General features: G+C 39.8%; 2 protein-coding genes across 2 annotated transcripts; both read left to right on the top strand.

Moving 5' to 3' along the window:
- The first annotated feature begins 1937 nt into the window (after positions 1-1937).
- On the top strand, positions 1938-3837 carry LOC146479862 (uncharacterized). Its single transcript, XM_085110255.1, has 3 exons — positions 1938-2260; positions 2748-2879; positions 3412-3837. The coding sequence occupies exons 1-3, from the start codon at positions 1977-1979 to the stop codon at positions 3503-3505; spliced, it is 510 nt and encodes a 169-aa protein (XP_084966381.1). The 5' UTR covers positions 1938-1976; the 3' UTR covers positions 3506-3837.
- Positions 3838-6060: 2223 nt separating this feature from the next.
- Positions 6061-23366, top strand: LOC146479861 (uncharacterized). Its single transcript, XM_085110662.1, has 12 exons — positions 6061-6198; positions 9512-9599; positions 12687-12919; positions 13525-13633; positions 14599-14775; positions 15958-16211; positions 16661-16912; positions 17687-17888; positions 18628-18807; positions 19606-19812; positions 20638-21255; positions 22305-23366. The coding sequence occupies exons 2-12, from the start codon at positions 9539-9541 to the stop codon at positions 22469-22471; spliced, it is 2460 nt and encodes an 819-aa protein (XP_084966788.1). The 5' UTR covers positions 6061-6198; positions 9512-9538; the 3' UTR covers positions 22472-23366.
- Positions 23367-24086: the final 720 nt, after the last annotated feature.

Below are 24086 nucleotides of genomic sequence, written 5' to 3'. Positions count from 1 at the left end.
TTCGCGTGGCAGACATTTGTTGTTTCCTGTATACAGAATGTTCGTAAATATTTGTGTTTAGCCCGAGTCTGACGTTCGTGCTATCGCGAGGAAAATTTCTTCTGAATTTTCGACTCAAAAACGACGTTCACCAAGCCAATTGAAATGCATATAAGAGAATTTTTAATTTGAAACCTGTTTAGAAGACGATAAGTTTTACAAACTGGGTTTATATGGCAAACGATAGGGATTCTCAGTTCCTTCCTACTGCTACATAAGAAGCATTATTCTAGTCGTAAAACATATCACAAGTCAAACACGAGCCAGTTATTCAGAAAAAAGAATATTTTGCAGCGAGAACGGCCGTAAAACCAAAACCAAAGTAATTACTTTGGCCAATCACAACAGAAGCAAACAGTGCAGTGAGCCAATCAGAATTCGAAGCAAAGACGTGTAACTGGCGCCAAGCGCGGGAAAACGCTTGGGAGCAAGTCACGATTGGTTTTGGTTTTGCTACTGCTTCTCATTGGTTGACACTGAGTGGAGCGAGATTTGTCAACCAATCCCAGAACGTAGCAAACGTAACTGAAGCAAGCGCGCAATTACTTTCGATACTCAATTGAAAAACGTTCTAAAATCGTTGAATTTTCTAGCTCTTTGCAGATGATTTACCTCAATTAATTGCGCAAACGCGCGTAACAGCCGAGATGGCCTCTCTTATAAGCCTGGTGGTTTCTTGAGGTCTCCTCGCCTTATCTTGCCGGACTTGTAAATTGAATGATTATTTTTTTAGTGAGACAAATAAATGATGTTGATGATGATGATGATGATGATGATGATGATGATGATGATGATGATGATGATGATGATGATGATGATGACGATGATGATGATGACGTTGACCGCCTACAATCAAGATGTATTGTTGTTAGTTGTGTTTTTTAAGGGCAAGTAGGCGCTGGACAATCTGGAAAGCAACCTATATGCAAGGACTGAAGTCAGTTGGCTTTCTGTATAATCAGTAATGGGTCACTATATTTGCTCCCAAATATACAATCTGTGTAGTTTAAAACGGAGAATCTGATGATCCTGACTGAGATCATCATGTAATCAACTGTCCTTTCATTTCGTTATTGTAGCAATCCCTAAAGATTTAATGCTCGACTCTCGCTCGAGATAAACACTTTATCAAGGAGTTGAACTCAGCCGGCCTCTCCCTAGCCTGCGTAGCAAGCGTTTCCTTGCTGTTTCGGAGCAAAGAAAGACCGAGGAACGAGATTCTCGGTTTTGGCCGCGCGAGAAATAAAACCCACTCCCCGCTCACTCGCGCCATTTTTCGCGCGGTCCTGGCCTTGCTCGGAAACAGCACGGAAACGCTTGCTACGCAGGCTAGCCTCTCCCACATCGGGAGGGGAGGAGGGTAAAACGATTCCACTAACAACGACAGCGTGGGAGGCTTTACAACAGACCTTTTTGTTTCAATTACGATTGTCGATCTCAAACCAGGGAAAATTCATGAGCACGAACGTCACGCGGGGCCAGACTGGAAGAAGGACCCTTCGGCAGACGCCTTGTTAGCAAAACAATTACTACTGTGGACAGACTAAGCTGATTTATAAACCTATGTCCTGCCTATGTAGTCATCAGACAACCTATAATGTATCCGTATTATTTTAGGGTCTAACATTACAAAGTAACGCCAAAGTATTTGAGTCATAAAAAGTCATAAAAAATGAAACAAATTGAAAAAAGAATCAACACCACAAGATAGAACGTTTCGAGCAGGAGGTTTTACTCGAATGGTTGTCGTACAACTTCGTTATTTTAAAAGTTCAAGCTTCTTAGCCCCATACAAATCTAGAATCTAGAATCTGTGACAAATCTAGATTTCGGAAAAGAGCGCTCTATAAAAAAAAAAACCCGTGACTCGTATAACTTGTTTATTAGACGATATTATGTTGCATCACGCTCAGATCTTTTTCATCCGTCGGCTCAACATGGGCGCCACTTGTTCAAAATGCTGTTTGTGTTACTGCCTCAAACTGTGCGAATTCGGGGAAAGATTTCGCTGTTGCTCTTGCTGCATACAGAGCTGGGGGCCTTGCTGCCAATGCGGCGACTGCTGTGATGTTGAAGGGGATAGCATGCCGTTCGTGGAGGGTGACGAAAATACGAAGGAGGAAAACACGTTTGTTTATCCAAACGGAGACAGGTACATCGGGGAAATGAGAAACAACAAAAAACACGGATTTGGAGAGCTTATACGCAAAGATGGCTCCAGGTAAAAGTCTGCTTCTTACAGTGTGTGCGTTTTAAATTAGGACTTCAAGGTTACAGTAAATACGGTAAATACAGTAAATATATAATAAGGTGTTCTTAATCTTTAGTTGAGGCGTCACGGAAAGCCACTGAAAAGCGTCGTTAAGGAAGGATGTAATAAGAGGAGATAAAAACAAATCGTATTTTGACGGTCAACGTTCATGGTTGACAATGTAAACTACAGTCAATTCTGGAGAGTTTTCTGTTTGGTAGTCTGAGGCATTTACTGTAGCTACTTTCGTGGGGGAGGAGGTACAATTTTTAGGTGGTCATATCAATCTACTGAAGTTTATAGGACACCAACCGTGGCTACCTCGCTCCCAGGGACTCCCCGCTTTCCGTCCTTTGGGGGACGTGAAATAGGGGGACCCTTAGAACGAGGTTGATGGGTCACACGCTCTATACTTTTTGATCAATACTTTACATTTCATGTCCATTTTCTATGACAGTTTAAAAGGATATTTCGTTGAAGATAAGTTCTTCGGCGAGAAGCCCGAGGCCATTTCTTCTGAGCCTGGTAGTTCTGTGGCTGAGACAGCTCCGACTGGGAAACCTGTGGCTATAGTGGAAGAATCGCCCAAGTAGGTGGATAATATGTGATGATATGTATGTATTTTGACCATAGTTACTTGAGGGACTGGTTACGAAACCTTGGCACCTTTAATTCACGGTTGATAGGAGAGCATAATCCTCTCTTTTAATATCTTATCTTTAAATATCTGAATATCCAGTAACAGGAACGTTTCTAGGCACTGAGTCAGAAGCTTCAAGACATTAAAAATCTATTGTAGTAAGTTTGTGAACGATCAAGACAAAAAATGCTAACAAAAACATATTAACAAATAACTTTTTCTGGTTCATAACCAATTTCCTTTTGTTAGAATGATTTGAACGACCAAGACTAAACTGGTGAGTGAAATTATATAGTTAGAAACTAAATACAGTAATAAGACCAGAACAAAGGGGCAACATTACTCGCTTTTCTTAAAAGCACCGTGTATAGCTCCCTGGCTCTGCAGAGGTTGTTTTGCACAACCTTGCACGCTCTCCCAGTGAAAGTGCATTGTGTGTTTCAGCCATTTTTAATTTCCTTCAATTTATTTTTCATCACAGGTCTCCAAAACAAGTTGAACCAACTGCGTCTTATCACAAACCCTCATCTTCGTGGTCGACCGACGACAGACAAGAACTTTTGCTGGACACATGACCGATACTCTTTGCACCTTCAATTGGATAGCACCAGACTAGTCCATAGTCTTCACTCGGCCACTTGATAACGAGGCTGGACTAGGATATTGACGAGACAAGCTTTTCAGCAAAGCTTGTACTGGTAGCTTTTTTGACAAAGTATTTTTTAATCGAATTTAAATTATAGGTTTAAGACAGTTTGCTTTTAGCTCAGCTTCACAAAATTTGCTAATCTTAGAGTGAATATAACAGATAGTGTAGACAAGTAAGTATATAAACCTGTCACTGAATATGCGTTTTTTTTCTTGGGATGTTTACGAGTGAAGTAAAATGAAACAATCAACTTGTAAATGAAGCGATCCTTTAAATTGTGTCTTTTCGAACTCCAGTCGCAGATACCCGGATCATGTAGAAGGAGGGTCTCCCATACAGAGGGTAACATGGTATAAAGAAAACGTATTTTGTTAAATGACTTCAGCTGGTCGGGTACTTCTCCCAGTCATTTATTTTTCCAACGTGAATAAACGATATGGAACCACCTGCTTTTTTATTTTTTATTTATTTATTTTTATATAAATCATTAAATCAAATGTGATTATAACGTCAAGTTTTTTTTTGTCAAGTCCAGGGGGGGTCCAGAAAAATGGTATAAGGTGTGGCTCCTGATGCCAGAGGTAAAACAAAAGAAAGTTGCTTCAGAATTTAAACTGATTTCAGCTGTCTGTGCGGTTATTTTCTTCTTCTTAATAAAAAAATGGCATTTCAAACTCATGATGCGACTGTTACAAAAACTTAAAGTGTTCTTTGTGGCTACTAAAATATGTCTAACTTCACCACATCGATCTTAGGTCATTAGAAGAAGAAGAAGATCAATAAAATAAACTTTGCAGTATCGAGAAAGTGATTTGGTAATGGCGATTAACAAGAACATCGGCAAAATCACACTGTGATACTATACTCAAAAAAGACGACGTGACGGTATAAAGTGTCACAAAAAAAAGTTCATTGAATGAACTCCCTCCTCAATAAGCTTAAGTCAGGCGATCTTTTCGACATATTACTTTTCCCATACAAACCCTTATAATTTTCGCAACGGCAGTGACACGAGCTTGAGCTGTCGGTGAAAAAGAGTATGTGTACGTGTTTTGCGCAAGGGGTGGGAGTAGAGTTAGAGGTGCCCCCTCCACCTTCCCGCTCGGTAGTTGCGATTTCCAGCCATTTTGTAGCCAGCGAGCAGACGACCTAAAAATTGCGCGAAACAAATTAGAGCGGCCAGCTTGGCGAACCGGGGTGACTCGCGGGTTTGCCGCGCATCTGGTCGTAATTTGCAGGTTCGCCTAAGTTTTCGCGAGAAACGAAGAAGACTGCCTGCTCGCAGACTAAGCTACCAGATACGCGTCCCAAGATCCATTCATTCGATCAAAGTTGTCCCATACAACCTCGAATCCAATATGTACTTTAATAAAAAATTAGGAGTGCGTTCTTTCTACGTCGAACGCGTACTTTGACGTTGAATGAATCAGCGACGAACGAAATGAATGAATGAATGAATGAATGAATGAATGAATGAATGAATGAATGAATGAATGAATGAATGAATGAATGAATGAATGAATGAATGAGTGAGTGAGTGAATGAATGAATGAATGAATGAATGAATGAGTTAATGAATGAATGAATGAATGAATGAATGAGTGAATGAATGAATGAATGAGTGAATGAATGAATGAATGAATGAATGAATGAATGAATGAATGAATGAATGAATGAATGAATGAATGAATGAGTGAGCGAGCGAGCGAGCGAGTGAGTGAACGAACGAACGAACGAACGAACGAAGGAGCGAGCGAGCGAGCGAGTGAGTGAGTGAGTGAGTGAGTGAATGAGTGAGTGAGTGAATGAATGAATGAATGAATGAATGAATGAATGAATGAATGAATGAATGAATGAATGAATGAATGAATGAATGAATGAATGAATGAATGAATGAATGAATGAATGAATGAATGAATGAATGAATACGTGTATATCAACGGGAAGGCTTTTCCAAAGAGCTACCCCAGAGTAACTGAAAGTAGCATTCTCAATCAGAAATTCGCGCGGAGTAGAGGATTAATAGCGAGTTGGTGTCTCTTATAGGGAGTAACTGGAGACATGGCTACGTCAGTAAATTTGGAACAAAGATAGTCAGGTGCTAAACCATGGAGTGACTCAACCTCGTTCCCAGGGCTTTTCCCTTCTCGTACCCTAGGAACGAGGTTGGGAGTGACTGAGTTCTTTGCTTGTAAAATTCCTTCCAGCCAAGTTTATTATCATGGATCGGCATTGGTATCGTAGTTTGCGCTAGAAGGTTTTGTTACAGTTTCCCCAAATCTCTCTACAGTAATCAAAATGTGACGTTTCTAAAGACGTGTACATAAATGTTTGATACATTAGCCCCAGCGTGAAAGGCAGGTGAAAAGGATTTTGTTTCCTTCCCGCCATATTGAAAACTCCATGCCCTTATTTGGGACTACAGCTATGCTCGGTACTGCTCGGTAGCGATCGAGAAACTGTTTGGCAATCTTCGGTGAGCGATTGCTGACCCGAAGTGCCACGTCCTCTTGCGCCGTTGTTGAGTGTTTGATGAAGGTGCTGTTGGGAAACGTTTTACTTCCCAGCGTTCAACACAGATAGAAACCCGGCGTGCATTGCGTTTATCCAAGCTTTCAGGTATTTGTAGAGTTTTGTTAGCATCAGGGAAGCTGTGAGATAGCTGTTCTTTGGTTTATTATGGTTTTATTTCGAAAAACCAGAGCGTTCGTGCATCTACGCGGCGTTGAAGCGTACAGCAATGGCGGACTCGGGTTCCTTTGCTTTTCGTTTGCGCCCTTTCGTCCAAAATGCAGCTGCATATCTGAACGTTCAAAGTTCATCGAAGCTCGAGCAATTCTTCCTTCAAAGGCGGACGTTTGTTATAATGATTGTTAAAAATGTTGGCGAGAGATCGTCGAATAGCGTATCGAAATATTACTGAATTGGTAATCGAAATTCGGTGAATAACTTGTTTAATGCCCGCGTGGCCGGCTTCATGCCTTCGTTTGTTTTTTCCGCCTTTTAACTTAAATTGAGCTTCAAGAGTTTGGCGTTCTTGGCACGAATTCAGCGACACTCCAACGAAGTAAGCTGAAGATTTCTCGTTTGGCTCTTGCTAAATGAGTGAAATTATAGCCGAGAGATATTTTGGCACAAAGAAACGGAAAAGCGGCACGGACAGCAAACTAGACTACAGAAGGTGTCTCTTACACTGCAATTCAAAACTAGCCATAAACAACATTGGATTCCTAAAACTCGTCTTTTTTTTTATTTAATATATTTTTATGTTTGTTTATTTGAATTGTAATGTTAAGCATAATTTGGAAGCGACTGTTTAGCCCAGAATATTCCAGCTTAAATGTATGAAAGTTATCATGCTTGATATAAATATATGAAGTTTCGTTTAATTGAGTGATCACTTGATGTGCTGAAAAATATATTCTTAAGGTGGCTTCACATGGTATTCACTTACAATATGGTGCACGCTATGTTACACATCGAGTGCCAGTATTCTCTTGTTTTCTTTCTAGCAATTCATTGAAATCAACAAAAATGTAATCAAGAACGAAACGGTGTCCTCAAACCCTCACTGGTGAAATAATGCCTTTCAGTCCACTCAAACACAGACACATGATTTAATTGTTATTTCAATTTCCTTTGCTGAAATTTTCTAAAACGTTCACAGCGGATAGAACCTCACCAGGAAAATCTTTTAAGAGCAAAAAGACGGGTTACAAAGGCAGATTCTTTGCTTTTACAAATTTGTGTTTTTTGCCACTGCATATTTAAAATGTCTTATAAATTTTTGTGAAAATTGAGCCCTAATTAAAGTAAATTCTTTGAAACCTCTGTGCCAGTTTTTAGGAAATTTCACCAAAGGAAAAATGAGAAAATCCAGATGAAAGTTTGCATTTTCACAGAAAATAATGACGCCTTAGAATAGGAATTCGCCAAGATCGTTATTTGAGCATGAATGATTTTTAGAGCAATGGACTTGTTTGCCCCAACTAATTGGATGAAATTTAGAACCACGGGTATCTTTGAAGACACTAACAGTGATATTTTTGTTTATGAAACTATTACAGAGAATGTTTTCTTATAAATGGTTTCTCGATTTCTACTTCAGAGCTGTAATTTGAGCTGCATTGTTGACTTGTTTGCTGCTTTGCACGAGCTTGCATCAGTTTGCATGTGCACACACAGGGGCCCCACACAAACTATGTGACCGTTTTTATTTTGAATTTATATAGAGGCAATGTATGGGAATATCGAGAATCCTCGTATTATCGTACTAGATTGCGATAGATATCCTCATTTAACATCAAAATAAACGTATTTTTACCTTAAATGTTGTGTGTTGTCGTTCCTGAGGTTGAAGACGGCGATTTTAGCCATTTGAAGGGTTCGGCGTTGAACGTTCACTCAAGCGTAATAGAAGAGTGACAAGGGAGGAAAACTTGTTTTGAAAGGGTTCCAGCTCCGGAGCGATTTTTCCCCCAAAAAACGCTCTATTATGCTCGAGCGAATGTTCAACGCCGAACCCTTCAAATGGCTAAAATGGCCGTCTTCAACCTCAGGAACGACAACACACAACATTTAAGGTAAAAATACGTTTATTTTGATGTTAAATGAGAATATCTATCGCAATCTAGTACGATAATACAAGGGTTTTTGATATTCCCATACATTGCCTCTATATAAATTCAAAATACAAACGGTCACATAGTTTGTGTGGGCGCCCTGTGGTGCACATAACTAAAACTTGCACCATCGGTGCGCACGTGAACTTAAAACCCTAGGGAGACATGTCAAATGCTAGTGCTATAAAACTACTCAACTTTTTTCTCCATAAGCTTAAATTCTCTTGAAAAGTTTTAAAAGCGTATTCAGTACATGTCAATAAGGATAGGTTTTTCTTTTGTTTTCAATTCAATTGGTGGACTTGTTCAGGATACCAATTTACATGGCCATAGCTAGTTGTAAAATTACTGCTGTCAACTGCATTTGAAGGAAAGAGGTTTATATTAACCGGTAATAATAATTTATTTTGTGATGACCAGAGGTTCAAGATACATGACAGTGAATATTAATTTATTTGAAATAATCTTATCATAAATTGAACTTTGCTGTTATGTATATAAGTTAAAAACTTGATTAAGCAGTTGTTGAAAAAGGACCTGAAAAAAATTTCCCGGGAGATTTGATGAAAAACTTGGAGACTCCCAGGAAAACCGGGAGAATTGGCAGGTCTGGATTAAACAGTTTTGGGTGTGGAGGGGGGACTGTATTGGAGTAGTATCTCATCCAGGGGGGGAGTAGCAATACTCCATATCACTTCAAACTGGGTATCCTGTGATAGACCCAAGCATTCCAACCAGGGAAGCTAACAGTAGTCCTTGGCTAATGAATAAGTGAATGACCATTTCAGTTTTGTACGCAACTTCTGCAGTTGCAAAAAGAAAGCCTTTATAAAAATTATTCAGGCTTGAATGGGGTTCCAACCCATGACGTCTATGATACCTGAGTGTGGTGCTCTGAGCTATCAAGCCAACTGGGAGCTGGTCATTTTGTTAATTCTGAATTTTTTTTAGGTGTTCTTTTCACAATAATAACATTATTATTTGTATTATAAATTGCATACATCAACTGTGATGGTCATTCACAATATTCCTTCTTTCTCCTGTAGTACAAATATATGAATCATCATATATTTCACTTTCAAATAAATACTCCTAGTTGCCTCATGCCAGTTGCTTTATGCTGGCTGCTATTACTTCTTGTTGCTATCTATCCTGTGATGGATTAGCTTCGCATCCAGAGGGTAGTAATTCTCCAAGTCACTTCTACTGCAGAAACTGCAATAAGCTCCTTTTGACCTTGTCTTTTCCTTTCTGACACTCTCTCAGTATCCTGACAAATTTCTGACGATGACTGTTCTTGAATCTTTCAGGGATAAAACCAGGACAACGAGCTTGTGATGGAAACAGATCTGGATGTGCAAGCTGGCAAAGTTGAAAATGAGCCAGTCCATTTGGAAGGTATGTAGACTGCAGGACATTTGAAATATTTTCTTGCTTTAATTAATAATAACTTTATAAAAGCTCTCTAAATTATTAATTGCCTTAATACCAATCTGTGCAAAGGAGTTAAGGTTCAAGGTTCAAGGTTCATTTATTTCACACTATTTACACAACATCAACATAGAAAGAAAAGTATTATAACAGATAATTACAAGATAAAAATAAATACAGTACAAATTATAAAATGTGTGTGGTGGTCAAAGTAGCAAAGGCTTTCTAGTTGACCACCACCTACTTTTAAGTAAAATTTTTCCAACAACAGCCCTTTTAAATCAAAGCTGATGTCAGTTCTTATCTGCCTAGCCTGCAATGCAGGCGTAATACAGTCAACTCTCTCATAGCTACTACTTCTCGTAAACGACCACTTCATAAACGACTGTTTTGTTTCTCAGTTAAATACTGTTTCAAGAGCTCTCTCGTAAGCGACCACCACCCAAATTCTTAAGGGATCGTGACCACTTTTTAGGCCAGAAATTTGACATATTTCGTTTGTTTTCTGTTTCTGGTAAGCAACCACCCAACATAATCATGTTAAAAAATGCATGATCATTAGTAAATCATTACTCAGAAGAGACAAAAGTTCAATTTATAATGACGCTAACCCGGACTGCTGACAGATAAGAACAGTTTACAGACAGAGAAGATGGCTATACAATTATATAATTAGATCTGTAGGTAAACGGGAATTGTTACAGTGTTCTGTTCCAAAATGCTATCCAAAGTTTCAGGTGATTTTAATTAATATGAGACACATTGGCAAGTACAGTACACTCTACTCAGTACTTTTCTCGAAAACTTGTTGCATGTGAAAAAATCAAGTAAATTAGTTTCTATTTGCCTAATTTTAGCTGATAAGGTAATATTTTTACATAATAAGTTAATCAATCCAGCATTAGGGTTATTTTGTTGATCTTTCCCATAAGAGACCACCTTCCGTAAGCGACCACTTTGTCGTGCCCCAATTAGAGAGTTGACTGTATTTTGGTTCAGCACAATACGTAGTTACTAAAACAAGGAATGACCTAAAATGATCTAAAATGACCTAAAATGATCTAAAATGAATCTAAAATGATCTAAAATGACCTAAAATAATCTAAAATAAATCCGAAATATTCTAAAATGGTCTAAATAAAGTGAAACCAAGATAAAATTGCAGAATTACAGAACTGAGTGCTTACCAAAGTAAAGGCTGATACCAGGAAGCTGCTGTGAACTGCTGGAAAGACCGAAGAAGACTCGAAAAGTGCCGATGGTTGCACGTAAGCCGATTCGATGACAAAGTTGCGTAAACAAACCGCACCAGAGCGAATCTCTTTTTTTGGTCGGTCCGAAAGACCCAACAATATTGACACTGACCAATTTTTTTTGGGTTCATTTTCCGGTCGCACATTATAATTAAAAGCCACATGACAAGGCTAAATTCTTGTGTAAACACTGATAAAACGCTTTTGTAAACAATGTAATTAAAGGCATATATATCTGTGCATCAATTTCCTTAAATAAACACGCAGTTAACAAGTCAAGGGTAGCGCATGAATAAAAGATAACGCTGTGTCAGTTCCATATAAAATAGCTGCATCAATCAAAACCATGTAGCTGGGCGAATCATAGAACTTCGCTTTGTACAAATCACAACCGCATTGCTGGGGAAAAACTAGGCACTTTGTACCAATCAAAACCACGTTCCTGAGGCTTGAGCGAAACTTGGAACTTCGCACCAATCAAAACCACGTTGCTGGAAAAACTAGACACTTTGCATCAATCAATTAGCCGCGGGTGTGATACAGTAATTATCGGGAATTTCCCTGAAGAAGTCTCCGATAGAGACGAAACGCGTCGGAAATAAACAGAAAGTATACAACTACAAGAAGTCTTCCGCTGTGCTGCTCACTAGTCTTTGTTATAAAATTAAAAAATAAAAACACTTTAGATCATTTTCGGCCATTTTAGATTAATTTTAGATCATTTTAGGTCATTCCTTGTTTTAGTAACTACGTACGAAATGTACAACGCGCGTGCTGTCATGGAAAATTATTTAGTTCCTGGTATCAGCCTGTTTGGTAAACACTCAGTTCTATAATTCTGTAATTTTATCTTGGTTTCACTTCATTTAGATCATTTTAGAATATTTCGGATTTATTTTAGATCATTTTAGGTCATTTTAGATCATTTTAGATCATTTAGGTCATTTTATGTCATTTTACATGTAGGTCATTTTAGATCATTTTAGGTCATTTTAGATCATTTTAGGTCATTCCTTGTTTTAGTAACTACGCAGCACAATAGCCGCCATCTTGGATTTTAAAAGCAGAGAAGGATTTGGGAGAGTAGAAAGTGTGACCAAAGGGGTGGGCATTAGGGCAAAAGAAAAAGGGAGAGAGAGGGGAAAAATATGGCATTTTCTCTCCCTCCCCCTCCCTGCCCCCCTTTCTCCAACGCCCTAAGATTTTGAAAATGTAACATGGCGGCCATGACTTAACGACTAACTGAGATTCTGGCTATTGTTTGCCGCCCGGAAATACCTGCATTACAGGCTATCATCTCCCTCTTTGGAAAAAAAAAAAACCACAAAAAACCAAAAGAACAACAACAACAACAACAACAACAACAACAAAAAAAGAATCAGCTTTTAGGAGGTGTCCAAAAATACCCTGGGACCAAATTTAAATGCAAAGAATTCTCAGTTTTACAATGCAACCAAGGAAATTGGGAACACTAGAAGTTATGTCCGAAACGTAATAATTATTGTAATGGAAAAGAAAACCACTGCAATATGAGATGAATAAATGGCAAACATGAAGTAACAGTATAGTACATCTGCATTGTTTTTTGTGGTAACAATGATTTTTTTCTTCGCAGTTTTGTGTAGTCTATGATTGGTCAATTAAATAACAAAAAATATAAAAGAAATGATTATTTGCATTGTAAATTATATCTTCAACAGAAGACTAGCTGTTTTAATAATATTATTTTGCAACATACTGACTTAAATTTGATTTATAGAACTGGAAATCAATAATTGCTTGTTCGACCTTCTCTTAATAGAAGCCAGTGATATTGCACCTGTAGCTGTCAGTCAAATTGCTGGTCAGCCAATCAACTCCACAGAACAAGAGGTGATAGGTCTTTTATTGGCACAACAGCAAGTATTTACAAACTCTGGTAAATTGGAACCTTCCACTGTGTACGTCACCCAGTCTTCCAATCCAAGCTCTGTTGCTATGGTGACTGATGATGTGTTACAACCACATGGGGCTGAGGGCAAAGCCATTGTTATGGTATGTTTATCATCATCATTACCGCCAACACTACCACCCAAATGATTATGATCACTATCACCATGTTTACCACCACCATCATCATCATCATCATCATCATCATCATCATCATTGTCATCAGCTCCAGACAGTCTGCAGTATACGGTTTGAACCCAGGAGTTTCAGCATGGTGTCTTTCTAGTTTGATCTTGGAGATGACAGCAGTCCTGAAAATGATGAACTGTTATTGTTGGCTTGTAATCAATTAACAATAATCAACATGGATGGAAGTGTACTCAAACCTGTAAATCAAAAACTTCCACTTGGGTTGTCAAATTATCAGTCAACATCACCAAGCCATTTTTCAGGATTACTCTCGCCTATGCACACTCATCACACCACAGTATAGTTCAATCAACTTTTAGATTAGAGGAATTATTTTTTTTGCTTTGTCAATTCATAAGGAGTATTAATTTTTCTTTCTGTAGGTACTAGTAATGTACCTCCATCTCAGCCTGTAATAACTTCTGACAAAGTGGTTGTGTTGACAAATTAGTGCCAGTTGATATCAGTCAGTGCATTTCAGAGCCACCTTTGGAACTTACCTGTTGGATTTTATTTTGCAGAGTGAGGATAGTGATGTAGATGTCAAAGAGGATTCCATTTTAGTTGCTCAACAAGGTGAACAAGATGCTGCTACTGCCACTATAATGGCCACCGTAGATCACCAAGAAGGTACCTAATATCTCACTGGTATTAATTTGTTCTATACACCTATTCAAATGCTATACACCATTTTCACACCAGATTTTTCATCCAAAAACAATTTCTATATCAAACATTCTTGAATAAATCAATTAAAAAATTCCTTTTCCAGAATTGGAGCTAAAATATGGAACAGTGTTCCACCTGATATTCGGAAACTATCCAAACATAACTTTGAGAAAAAACTGCACGAAGCGCTACTTAAGGTTCTGTCCCTGAGGAAATCTATGTTGACGTGTCTACCCTGATCGGTAAACTGTTGCAATATTCATCACTTATAACCACAAACCACCAGTGTATATCATGTACATATATATGTATTTATTTATTTATTTCATAAAGTAATCACTTCATTCTATTAGCATATTGACTACTCCCTTATTTCTTTTAGTGTCTCTTTAATATATTGTATATCTCCTTCTTGTCTTACTCTGCCCGCTTCGATAAGCTTTTGCTACCCGCGGTCCAGTGTATTTAGTAAAAGAAGTTGCATTTCTCTGTATTTATGTATTTAATGTATTTATAAATTTAATGTACACTTAATGATGAATAATCATAATGGCTTTATTATGAACTGAAATGCAGATCAAGCTATGTCTGGATAGTTTCCGAATATCAGGTAGAACACTGTTCCATATTTCATATACAGGGCTTTATTATGAACTGTAATGCAGATCAAGCTGATACTGCTAGTAAAGCGAGAAGCTTTGTTCAGCCAGCCAAGGGACATTCAGCGGGAAAAGGGGGGCTTATTATATGTATGTACAGGGAATGGTGCTTTTTAGAGTTAAACGCACAGTGGTTTACAGTTTATGCCTCAGGCTAACAGGGGTGTTTATCTGGGAGAAAGATTAAGCTAAACTTAAGTGCAGTGACTGTGTTATAATTATTATTTTATTGTAACTGATGAACTTTCATACTGTTGTTTTTTTAAGGTAATGAAGGCTATCAGTCTGTCCAGACAAGCTTGGCACCAGGTGATCTTGTCCAGTCGGCAGTGGTGGTGAGCTCCACGCCAGGAGGAACTGTGTTTCTTGAACCTCAGGCTGTGACACTGACCGAACTTCCTGGAGGAACAGTGCAAACACTTCCTGCTGGAAGTACGTTTGAAGGTAAACTTTAGAGTTCCAAGGTGGTTTACATGTACATTGTAGGTCACCAGGGTCCTGTTCTATAATGTACAGGGTTCCAAAACCGGCAAAAATGGATTATTTTATGACTGGCTCCATCACATTACTCTAGGGCGACAGGGAACCTGAGAAGCCCAAAAGTTTTGAGTTCTTCACTCAAGACCCCCACCCTCCACCCCTTTGTCTCAGTTTGAGATGTGTCATTAGTACAGACGTGGAACCCCACCTTCCAGCCCTGAGAATGTGGTCGTAATAATGGGGGGAGGGGGGGGGGTTGGATTAACAAGGTTGTAAAACTAAGGAAAAGACTAGACTTTCAATTTGTTTGGGGGACAAAGAGAGGTCCTAATGACAAGGTGTTTACGAGGGAAGGGTTATCCACTGTAGCTACAAACTTGCTATTTATGATCTGCATCTAAAGTTCCATCTGTCATCTTAGAGTTTAAAAATGAATGAAAGACAAAACGAATTGAGAAATTTCATAATGAAAACCACCCTGTTGTGAGAGAGCACCCTTTATAAACTCTGTTATAAAATCATAACTACCTATACCTTCCTTATGGAGAGCTATCCCTTCACAGTTTAATCCGAGCCTTTGTTGAGACCTAGAAACTCTGGAGCAGTTTAGTTGTTTCCATCCTTAAATGTTCAAATTGGTGACAATGCATTAACTAATAGTTACCCCTCTTATGGGAAGGGGGGAGGGGAGTGTTGGGGGAGTAATACTTTCAGTGTCTTCACAAACTGGAAATGAAAAAAGTATATTAGACTGTTCACAGTCCCCCTATTTTTCCGTGGGATTCTCGAGACTGGTACGCTTCGATGGAACCGCCGCCATCTTGGTTTGTAAAAGCGAGCGCAATCTGGGGAGAGTGTCTAAACTACCGAGGGGAGCGGGAGTGGGTGTTAGTATAGTGGGGGATGGAAAGCGAAAAAATATTTTTCCCGCCGCCTCCCAACTCCGCTCCCCTCCCCTCGGTAGTTTAGACACTCTCCCCAGATTGCGCTCGCTTTTACAAACCAAGATGGGGGCAGCTCCATCGAAGCATACCGGTCTCGAGAATCCCACGGAAAAATAGGGGGACTGTGAACAGTCTAAAATTATATAAACATTTTTGTTACTGTGAATGCTCACTAATTAGATTAGTTTATTGTTATTTTCAGCCACTTATGTTCACCAAGCCAGTGATGGTACCAGTTATGTCATCACTTCGGAACCTACATCTTTTGACACCACTTCGTCTGTTTCCATGACAACAATATCAGAGTCTAACCCATCCTTGGTGAGCTCAAGTGAGACGGTGGACACCACAGGAATCCCATTGGAGCAGTTTGCTGCCCACGCTCATCAAGTTGATCACGAGGACCACTCAACGCTCTTTGTATTACAGGAAGATTCTGGCGGAGCAGATCAGGATGTATGAATATTGCTGTAAACTGTTTTCATAGAGATTACTGCACAAATACTTTGTTTGTTGATGCATTTATAAGTCTTAACAAGGATCTTTGAGTGGCTGCTATAATTTTGGAAAACTGTTTTTTAAATGCAGTAGTGTTACATTAAAATGTGCAATCAATGCTGTCTAAGGAAGACTGCCAATGGTCAACCTCAAGGGCAGGTTTTTTAAAATTCCAAACAGACCAGTAAGATTCGCCAACAGAATATTTGAAAGAAGCTTCCAAATGTACTGAGATCTTGTTCTATGAAACATAGAACAAGATCTTAGACCCGGGAAACTGGGTCGGGGGGCGGGGGGAAAGGGTGTGACTACATCATTTTAAGTACATTTAGGAGATTAGGAGGTCCAAACCAAACATGTCGCATTTCCAGTTATGTTGATCAATGGTTGTCTTTTTTCCTGACTAGGGATCAGCAAAGAAGATATACCACTGTGGTATTGACGGGTGTGGTAAGCAGTTTTCGACATCTTATCGTCTGAAGGCACACGGACGAAGCCACACTGGGGACACTTTTAGGTGCGAAGAGGAAGGTTGTGTGAAGGCGTTTATTACTCAGAGTGACTTGACAAAGCACGTGAGAACTCACTCTGGAGAAAAACCTTACAGGTGCGATCACGAAGGATGTGGGAAGGTGTACACGACAGCGCATCATCTTAAGGTTTGTTTTCAAGACAAACTTATTTTTGCGTACATTAACCTCATGTTAGCCTGAGGAGTTTTATCAGGGATACATGTAGATGGGATGAAAACTACTCGGAAGCCAGAGGATCCCATTCCTTCTGGATAGTTAAGTGGCTGGCCTGTGCAAATTTGGTGGTTAATGGGTACATTTCACGCACTTATTTGGACAAATAATAATAGGATCAATTATGAAGAATAATTGTACTTCGTTATAAGCCTTTCTGTCTACCGTACAGTCTATTTGACAGACCCTTGAATCCCCCAGAAAGTGAATTATATATTGTGGTGGAAAATCGATGATATTTCAGACAGTTCTTTTTTACAGGTCACATTCCACAGGTCACAAGTGCAGGTCACTGTTGAAGGTTAGCGTGCCGTTGGCCTGAATTAGCTTTTTAGTATGGAGTTTAGGGCTGGGAGATCCTGTTTAGCTTGTTTATATATAATTATCACAGTAACCTATAGTTGTGACCTGTGACATGTGGGCATGACCTGAAAAGGAATTGAAAGGAATTTTAAAGGTAGTTAAGATTAGGTTTCAAGTGGTCAATGTACACTGTATCAAAATGGTAAACGAAATCTTTGGATGAAGCCCTTTCCCCCATACGTATCTTTTTAATAAAAACGATTGACCCCGTGGTGAGCTGACCATTTAACAGTCTTTCTCAAGTCAGAGGAATTTAAGACATTTGTTAAATTTGTGAACAGTTCAGTAAGTTCAATCACCGAAGTAGTGACCTTGTTGTTATAGGTTCACGAAAGAGCTCACACCGGAGAGAAGCCGTTTAAATGTCGAGTTGACGGCTGTGATAAAGCCTTTGCTACAGGGTATGGACTAAAGAGTCACACACGCACACATACAGGAGAGAAGCCTTATAAATGTCCGCATGATGAGTGTGGCAAGGCTTTCAAGACATCTGGAGATTTACAAAAGCATGTACGCACACATACAGGTTAGTGAAATTAAAGCTATAAACTTAGGGTGCGTTTGATTGACCCTATTTGGAAAAAAATTCCGGAATAGGAATACATACAACTATGACAAGAAATCCCTCATAAAAGGTTTAAGGAGTTACTGGAATATGAGACGGCCCTTAAATTATCATGTGTCAGTGAACGTTTGCAGAAATGGCTTCTCAAATTTACTTAAAAAGAGAAATCGTACAGCTATTCCGCTTATTCAAGTTCTTATTCCTACGGTCAATCGAACGCAACCTGAGTCACTAGTTGGACGTCAGGTTGGGATTAAGAAGCTTCAAAGTAGGTGGTGATTTGAAGAAAACTTTAGGAGAGTCGTAAAAACACGCACATAATGTCACGTCAGGTCCGTAAAATGCTAAAAGGTTATAAACTGAGTCACCAGTTGGCTCGCATCCTAGCATTTAAAGCAGCATATTATAGTGAAGCAGGTAGCGCGCTGATTTGTGTGGATTAAGTATTCGCTCATCTACTGTCCTTTCAGACACCGCCTGCAGTGTCCAAGAGGTATTGAGGTTGTTAAAGCCAAAAGGCCGAAAACTGATGCTGAGGCGCAAAAATCGAGTAGATTGACTTGACTTCAAATACTGCAATAACTTGAGATAAGAATGCGCTTTTTCACGAAACTCCTTTACGAGTCGTTCTGACGTTGTGGTAGAATTGTTATGTCGAACTTGTGACTCAAAAGTTTAATGTTCCTTCCGTCTGTTCCAGGTGAAAGACCCTTCACATGTCCTTTTACCGGGTGTGGCCGCTCATTTACAACGTCTAACATCAGAAAGGTACACATGAGAACGCACACGGGTGAAAGGCCTTACGTGTGTGAACACGAAGGATGCGGACGGTCATTTGCCAGCGCTACAAACTACAAGAATCATTCAAGAATACACACGGGTATGTTACACATTGTTCATTTAGCTTTATATCCACAAAATCCATTCAGTCTGTAGCGTATTTGCTTATCAACTAGAGAAAAGGTGTCGGAAAGGCTTCATGATTAAAATTTTTTTTATTATTTCTTTTAACGCTCCAGCAGGGGTATTTTTCCGAATGCCGAGCGCCGAACGCCAAATCCATAGAAGATCTAAAATTTCAAATGTCTGCCATAACAACAACTAAAAGCTAACCGTCTTATAATCAGTGCAAACCCCTAAATAGTACAGCAGTTTGTTTAGACCTAAAAAAATATTGTTCACTGTTTAATGCTGAACTGTCGTAGATGGCGTAAAATGCGACGTTCGGCGATCTGCAAAACCCATTACATCATCGTTTCAGCCGACCTCGTTCCCAGGATCCTCTCTCCTCCTCCCTCCTTTCTTAGGAACGAGGTTGCGTTTCAGGTTGGGTGATGGGCGAACTAAACGCACAAAATAAGGCACACAAAGCTTCAGTTGTCATCCTTTTTTAAAACCGCGCTCCCATAATTGAACCAGTTCTTGTCTTAGTGACACGGGTCTTATGTTAGCCTTAGGCGCGGTATATTATTCCCGTACAAACAGCCTTATTAGAGGGATTTTCATATAGCATTGTGGCAATTGTTAACCTGTTGTTTGCCTTCTGCTGCGTAATATGTAAAATGTTGTTCCTAAAATTTACTTAAGGCAAAAATGCGAGTCCTTGTTGCGTTGAAGTAGCAAACGACATCTGACAAGCGTGTGTAAACGTGATCGCTGTTTTGTTGTTATTTTTCAGGAGAGCGGCCATACATATGCCAAGTGATTGGCTGTAACAAGCGGTTCACAGAATACTCCAGTCTGTACAAGCATCATGTAGTCCATACACATAACAAGCCGTACACATGTAACATCTGTAACAAGACCTACAGACAAACATCCACTCTGGCAAATCACAAGCGGACAGCACACTGTGATATGGCGGATGTGGATAACTTGGGCGAAGGTAAGGAGTCGAGGGCCAGATGCACGAAACCTTCGTAAGTAAAGATGTATCCTAAACATTGTTTCTTGACAATAGGCTATTGTTAGTCCAACATTCGAAATTCATTAATAATTCATAAGCCCACGCACACTTTTCCAGGAATGTTTTTGAAGCCGTTCAAAAAAACTCGCAGCACGTGTTTTATCGGGTCAAAAACCACTTGGCTGCGCCTCGTGGTTTTAAATCCGATAAAACACTGCTGCTCGTGTTTTAATTGCTAAGAAATAATACTTCGGATCCATCTTAACTGAGGAGGAATCTGTACCCTTGGCAACAGCTTATGAACGGGGTGGGAGGTGTGCCATGTTTGTGTTTTCCAACATCAGTCAGATAACAACAGGTAGCATAATTGAGCCAAACAAACAAACATAGTATACTGCAAAGGTTTATTTGTTGTTACTTGGCTGAGGACATTCTTTCCTTAGCCTGTCAGGTACAAAGTTGTCATTTTTGCTGCAGAAAGTTTGTCGTGTGGAGTCACAGTGGTCATCTGCCATTGTGTGTTTGTCGTTAGATAAATAAAAGTAAGACTCCTATCTTGTTCCACTCACATGAATATTTGGACACCATTTGGAAACCACAGAAATGAAGGAAGAGAGGTTTGGGAATTAAACCGAGAAGTGGATTAACATGTGATTGTCCCATCCTGGGGTTAGCTGTAACACTTTTGCTTGATTCAAGTTCCAAGGACTGCGTAAGCGTCTTGTTGTAATTTTCAACTAGTTTTGATAGGCACTAGGAACACTTCCTTAATGACTGTAATTTGTTTTGACTAAAAATCTGCAGGTGATTATGACGTCGGTCACGATGAGCCAACAAGCAAACGCCAGCGGTTGGATTACGCAGACGCCATACAAGGTGGCCAACCTTTCCCCCATGGTGTCCCTGTGGTTATAGCGGATGAAGCTTCTGTGGCCGCGCTTCAAGCCATGGACGGCAGCCTGGCTGACATACAGCAGCATATGGCTGAAGGAGGTCACGTGACCGGCCATATCGCTATTCCCGTTGCCATAGCAGCGGACGCTGGAATTCAAGTCCAAGGTGATCTTGAACACGCCGTGACGTTATCCCAAAATGCACAACAGTTGAGCTCAACGCTCACTGATAGCTCGGGACACGAGTTAGACATGACTTCTGTTCAAGTTGTCTCGGCGCCTCAAACTGTTGTCGTGACATCCCTGGAGGCCGTGACCGGGTCTGGACAGCCGGCCGAGACTGTGGTTGTCACGTCTCTGGATGGCGTGACTACCACCGCTAAGAGGACGCACGAAGGGTTTACTATTGTCACAGTGCCCTCGCAAGGGGGAGGGCTGGGGATCGTGTCAGGCGAACAGGTGAAAGTCCAGGGAGGAGAGGATGAGGATGAGAGTCACAATAATGGACACGAGGCAACCGAAAATTCAGGTACTTTGCTCTCGACAGATTTCAGATTTTTTTATTTATGGATTATTTCAATAGTTTACTACAAAAGGAAATTACGATACATCACAAAAGAAACATAAAGACAAGGTTAGATTACATAATTAATCAAAGGTAAAATGAAAAAAAAAATATCCTTAAGCTTCTTTTTTAGCTCTGTCAATGTTGGTTGGCAAGATTGGCTGGTTCACTACACAGAGGGATGGAAGCACATCCCGGGGGTCTCCTGAGCTCGAACAGTATTTACTGGTCTCGAGTCTCTGTATCAAGCAAAAGCGACAGAAATCTGGCTGAATTCTTTTGGTTGTAGATTTGAAATCATCTGTTTAGATCTTCAAGAATGCGGCGCCTTTGTATTGCTCGTTAGCCCTTGTAGATATCTGCAGTGTACTAAGTATTTAAAAAAAACATACCCTTTGACACCGCACATACTTAAGTTCAACAACCCTTACGTCTGTATCGTTCTACAGGAGTAAAGCGGGATAATCTTTGGGACGCCTACCTCACTCTGTCATGTTTTATTCTATATCTTGCTGATTTTTCTTTGCAAGAACAAGCAGAAGACAATTTAATGGTCGTTATTTCTTAGACATGGTATAATGACTCATATACCATGGTCGCTAAGCCAATCAAATCCCTGGAATTGCATCATACAATGATCCAGTATTTAAACAGGAACTATCACGCAAATTTGCTGTCATTTCAAAACCCAGAAATGTTTGTCTGCCAGCAGAAACAACGTAATAATTGTCAAGTTTGTTATAAATTATCACCCCAGTGCAATAAAACTGTTAATTAGTGCCTCTGGCCAGACACAGAGGAGGCTAATGTTTTTCAAGTTCTCGCAGTTTTGTTTCCAAAATGCGCTAGAACAGATGACGAGTTGTTCCTTTCAAGAATTGAATTGATTTCTTTCCTCTCGTCATTCTAGAATTATTTGGGACCCAAGAATTGATACTGGGTGTGCGTATTTCCAAACGAACAAAAATCTGTGAAACGAGAAGTTGAATTTCTGTACGTTTACATTTCCGCAGAGGTCCTTCAATCCCATGAGCCCTCGCTGAGCGCTGCTAAAGCAGCTCTGGATGCCGCCCTGGCTTCACAGCTTCAGCAGGATGACGTCATTAGCAGTGAAGATCCGGATTCGGCCTCTACTACAGGCACCACCCCACTATCTGCAGCTGTGTCTTATCAGGCGTGAAATCAGTCCGTTTCAACCAATCAGCAGCTGCGGTGTACAGGTCATGTGTCCTGAAATGGGTTTGTGCACAGACAACGACGCGCATCCCAACAAAACGAGAATTGTTGTTGTTTTTTTTTTTGAAAGACATTATTTTTGTTTGTTTTATTTGTTGTTATTTACAAGGCTTTTTTTTTTCACTATTCCTTAATCTCTAGTTTCTTCAATACGCAAACTTTCTGTCGCATTTTTTTACGTTTTCTTTTTAGCTGTGGTTTCGCAGCTTGTAATGAAATTGACACAAAGGAACAAAATTGAATAAGTTGCGTTCATTGCAGTGCGCATCCTAAAGCCGTGAACGATTTTGTTTTATTGATATTTTGAAGCGAAAACTGAATGAGAGAATAGACCTTCCCCCAGAAAAAAGTAACCATCTAGGTCGGGCACTGGTCGATTTTCTATATCAACGTTAAACAAAGTGTTTACGGTTTTTCGCTTCGCACTGTACTCAAGTGAAACGTTTAACTGACCAACTAGCCGCAGATTGGTATAAAGTCGGCAATGTCACATTGGTATTTCCCCTCGAGTGTTCAACCCCAGCGAACCAGGGATATTTTAGAAAAGATTGCATTCGTCCACTGGCAAATTGAACACTCGGAGAGAAGTTTCAAATGTTTGAGACTTTTGTCTTCCGAAGAAACCAGAAACCTCTGTTAGTAGGACAAATTGTCGTAAAACCTGAAAGTAAAATTCTGATTAAACATTTTAACTTTATACTTCTTGCCATCGCCTAGCATGCCAGGGAGAATTCACGCCAAATTTCAGAAACCTGAGAATTTGGAAGAACGTTCTATTGTGTGACAATTTTAACTTCTCAGGATAAAAAAGTTTATTAAACCACACAAGCTTTATTGTGTCATCTGTCAATGCTCTGTCATCCCTACGTCAGAAACAACATAACATCGCTATACCCCGTCAGGAATTAATTTTGGTATTATCAGAGCCTTCGCCAATCTGTGTTCGGAGGGTTGAAAGTTGGCTGTACTGGAAGACAAAATTCTGACCGCTAAGGGCGTGTTCAGAAGCCGTTCCTCTCAGGCGCTGTACCAGTAGAATTCTTTGGGTTGTACCCATGCATTTTAGCACCTATGCTGTATAGTGCGGCAAGCACTGTTGTACGTTGAGGTTGCGCTGTGCATACTGAATTACACCTGTCGGAAAACAACTAATTTAGACGTCATACCACCGAAAAACCACCGCGCACTGCTTGGCAAGGCGCATGCGTGCTATTGGAGAAACTTAGATGAAAATAAAATCAGGGGGACCAACAAGAATATAAGAGCAAAATAATTTGTGTAAGCTAATTCAGGTAAATTTGTTCGGACTCTTTAGCTGAAATTTAATGTTCAGAAAAGTTTAGGAAACGGAACTTCATTCCCCGAATGTACTAGCTGTTGTTGATTTTACAAAAATGCTAGCTGGTCTTTTTTTTTGCATTTTTTAACACATATTTGCCCCTTCAACTGGAAACGAATGGAATTAGTTTTCTAGTGTTACGAAATTTTGAGGTGACATTTTGCAGGAGGAAACTTTAGAGTTTCTTTACGACTTAATCCGAATTTTTGAGGCGATTAAG

This window comes from Pavona decussata, unplaced genomic scaffold (genome assembly GCF_977016875.1).
Source record: "Pavona decussata unplaced genomic scaffold, jaPavDecu1.1 SCAFFOLD_58, whole genome shotgun sequence".
Lineage (NCBI taxonomy): Eukaryota > Metazoa > Cnidaria > Anthozoa > Scleractinia > Agariciidae > Pavona > Pavona decussata.
Note: the sequence above shows the minus strand (reverse complement) of the source record. Positions and strands in the feature narration are given on the sequence as shown.

Excerpts from the sequence above, each read along its gene's own strand:
- LOC146479861 (XM_085110662.1), top strand. The coding sequence starts at position 9,539 with ATGGAAACAGATCTGGATGTGCAAGCTGGCAAAGTTGAAAATGAGCCA. Across the intron at positions 9,600-12,686 it reads TGAGCCAGTCCATTTGGAAG|AAGCCAGTGATATTGCACCT; the intron begins GTATGTAGACTG and ends TTCTCTTAATAG. Across the intron at positions 16,212-16,660 it reads CTGGCGGAGCAGATCAGGAT|GGATCAGCAAAGAAGATATA; the intron begins GTATGAATATTG and ends TTTCCTGACTAG.
- LOC146479862 (XM_085110255.1), top strand. The coding sequence starts at position 1,977 with ATGGGCGCCACTTGTTCAAAATGCTGTTTGTGTTACTGCCTCAAACTG. Across the intron at positions 2,261-2,747 it reads ATACGCAAAGATGGCTCCAG|TTTAAAAGGATATTTCGTTG; the intron begins GTAAAAGTCTGC and ends TTTCTATGACAG. Across the intron at positions 2,880-3,411 it reads ATAGTGGAAGAATCGCCCAA|GTCTCCAAAACAAGTTGAAC; the intron begins GTAGGTGGATAA and ends TTTTCATCACAG.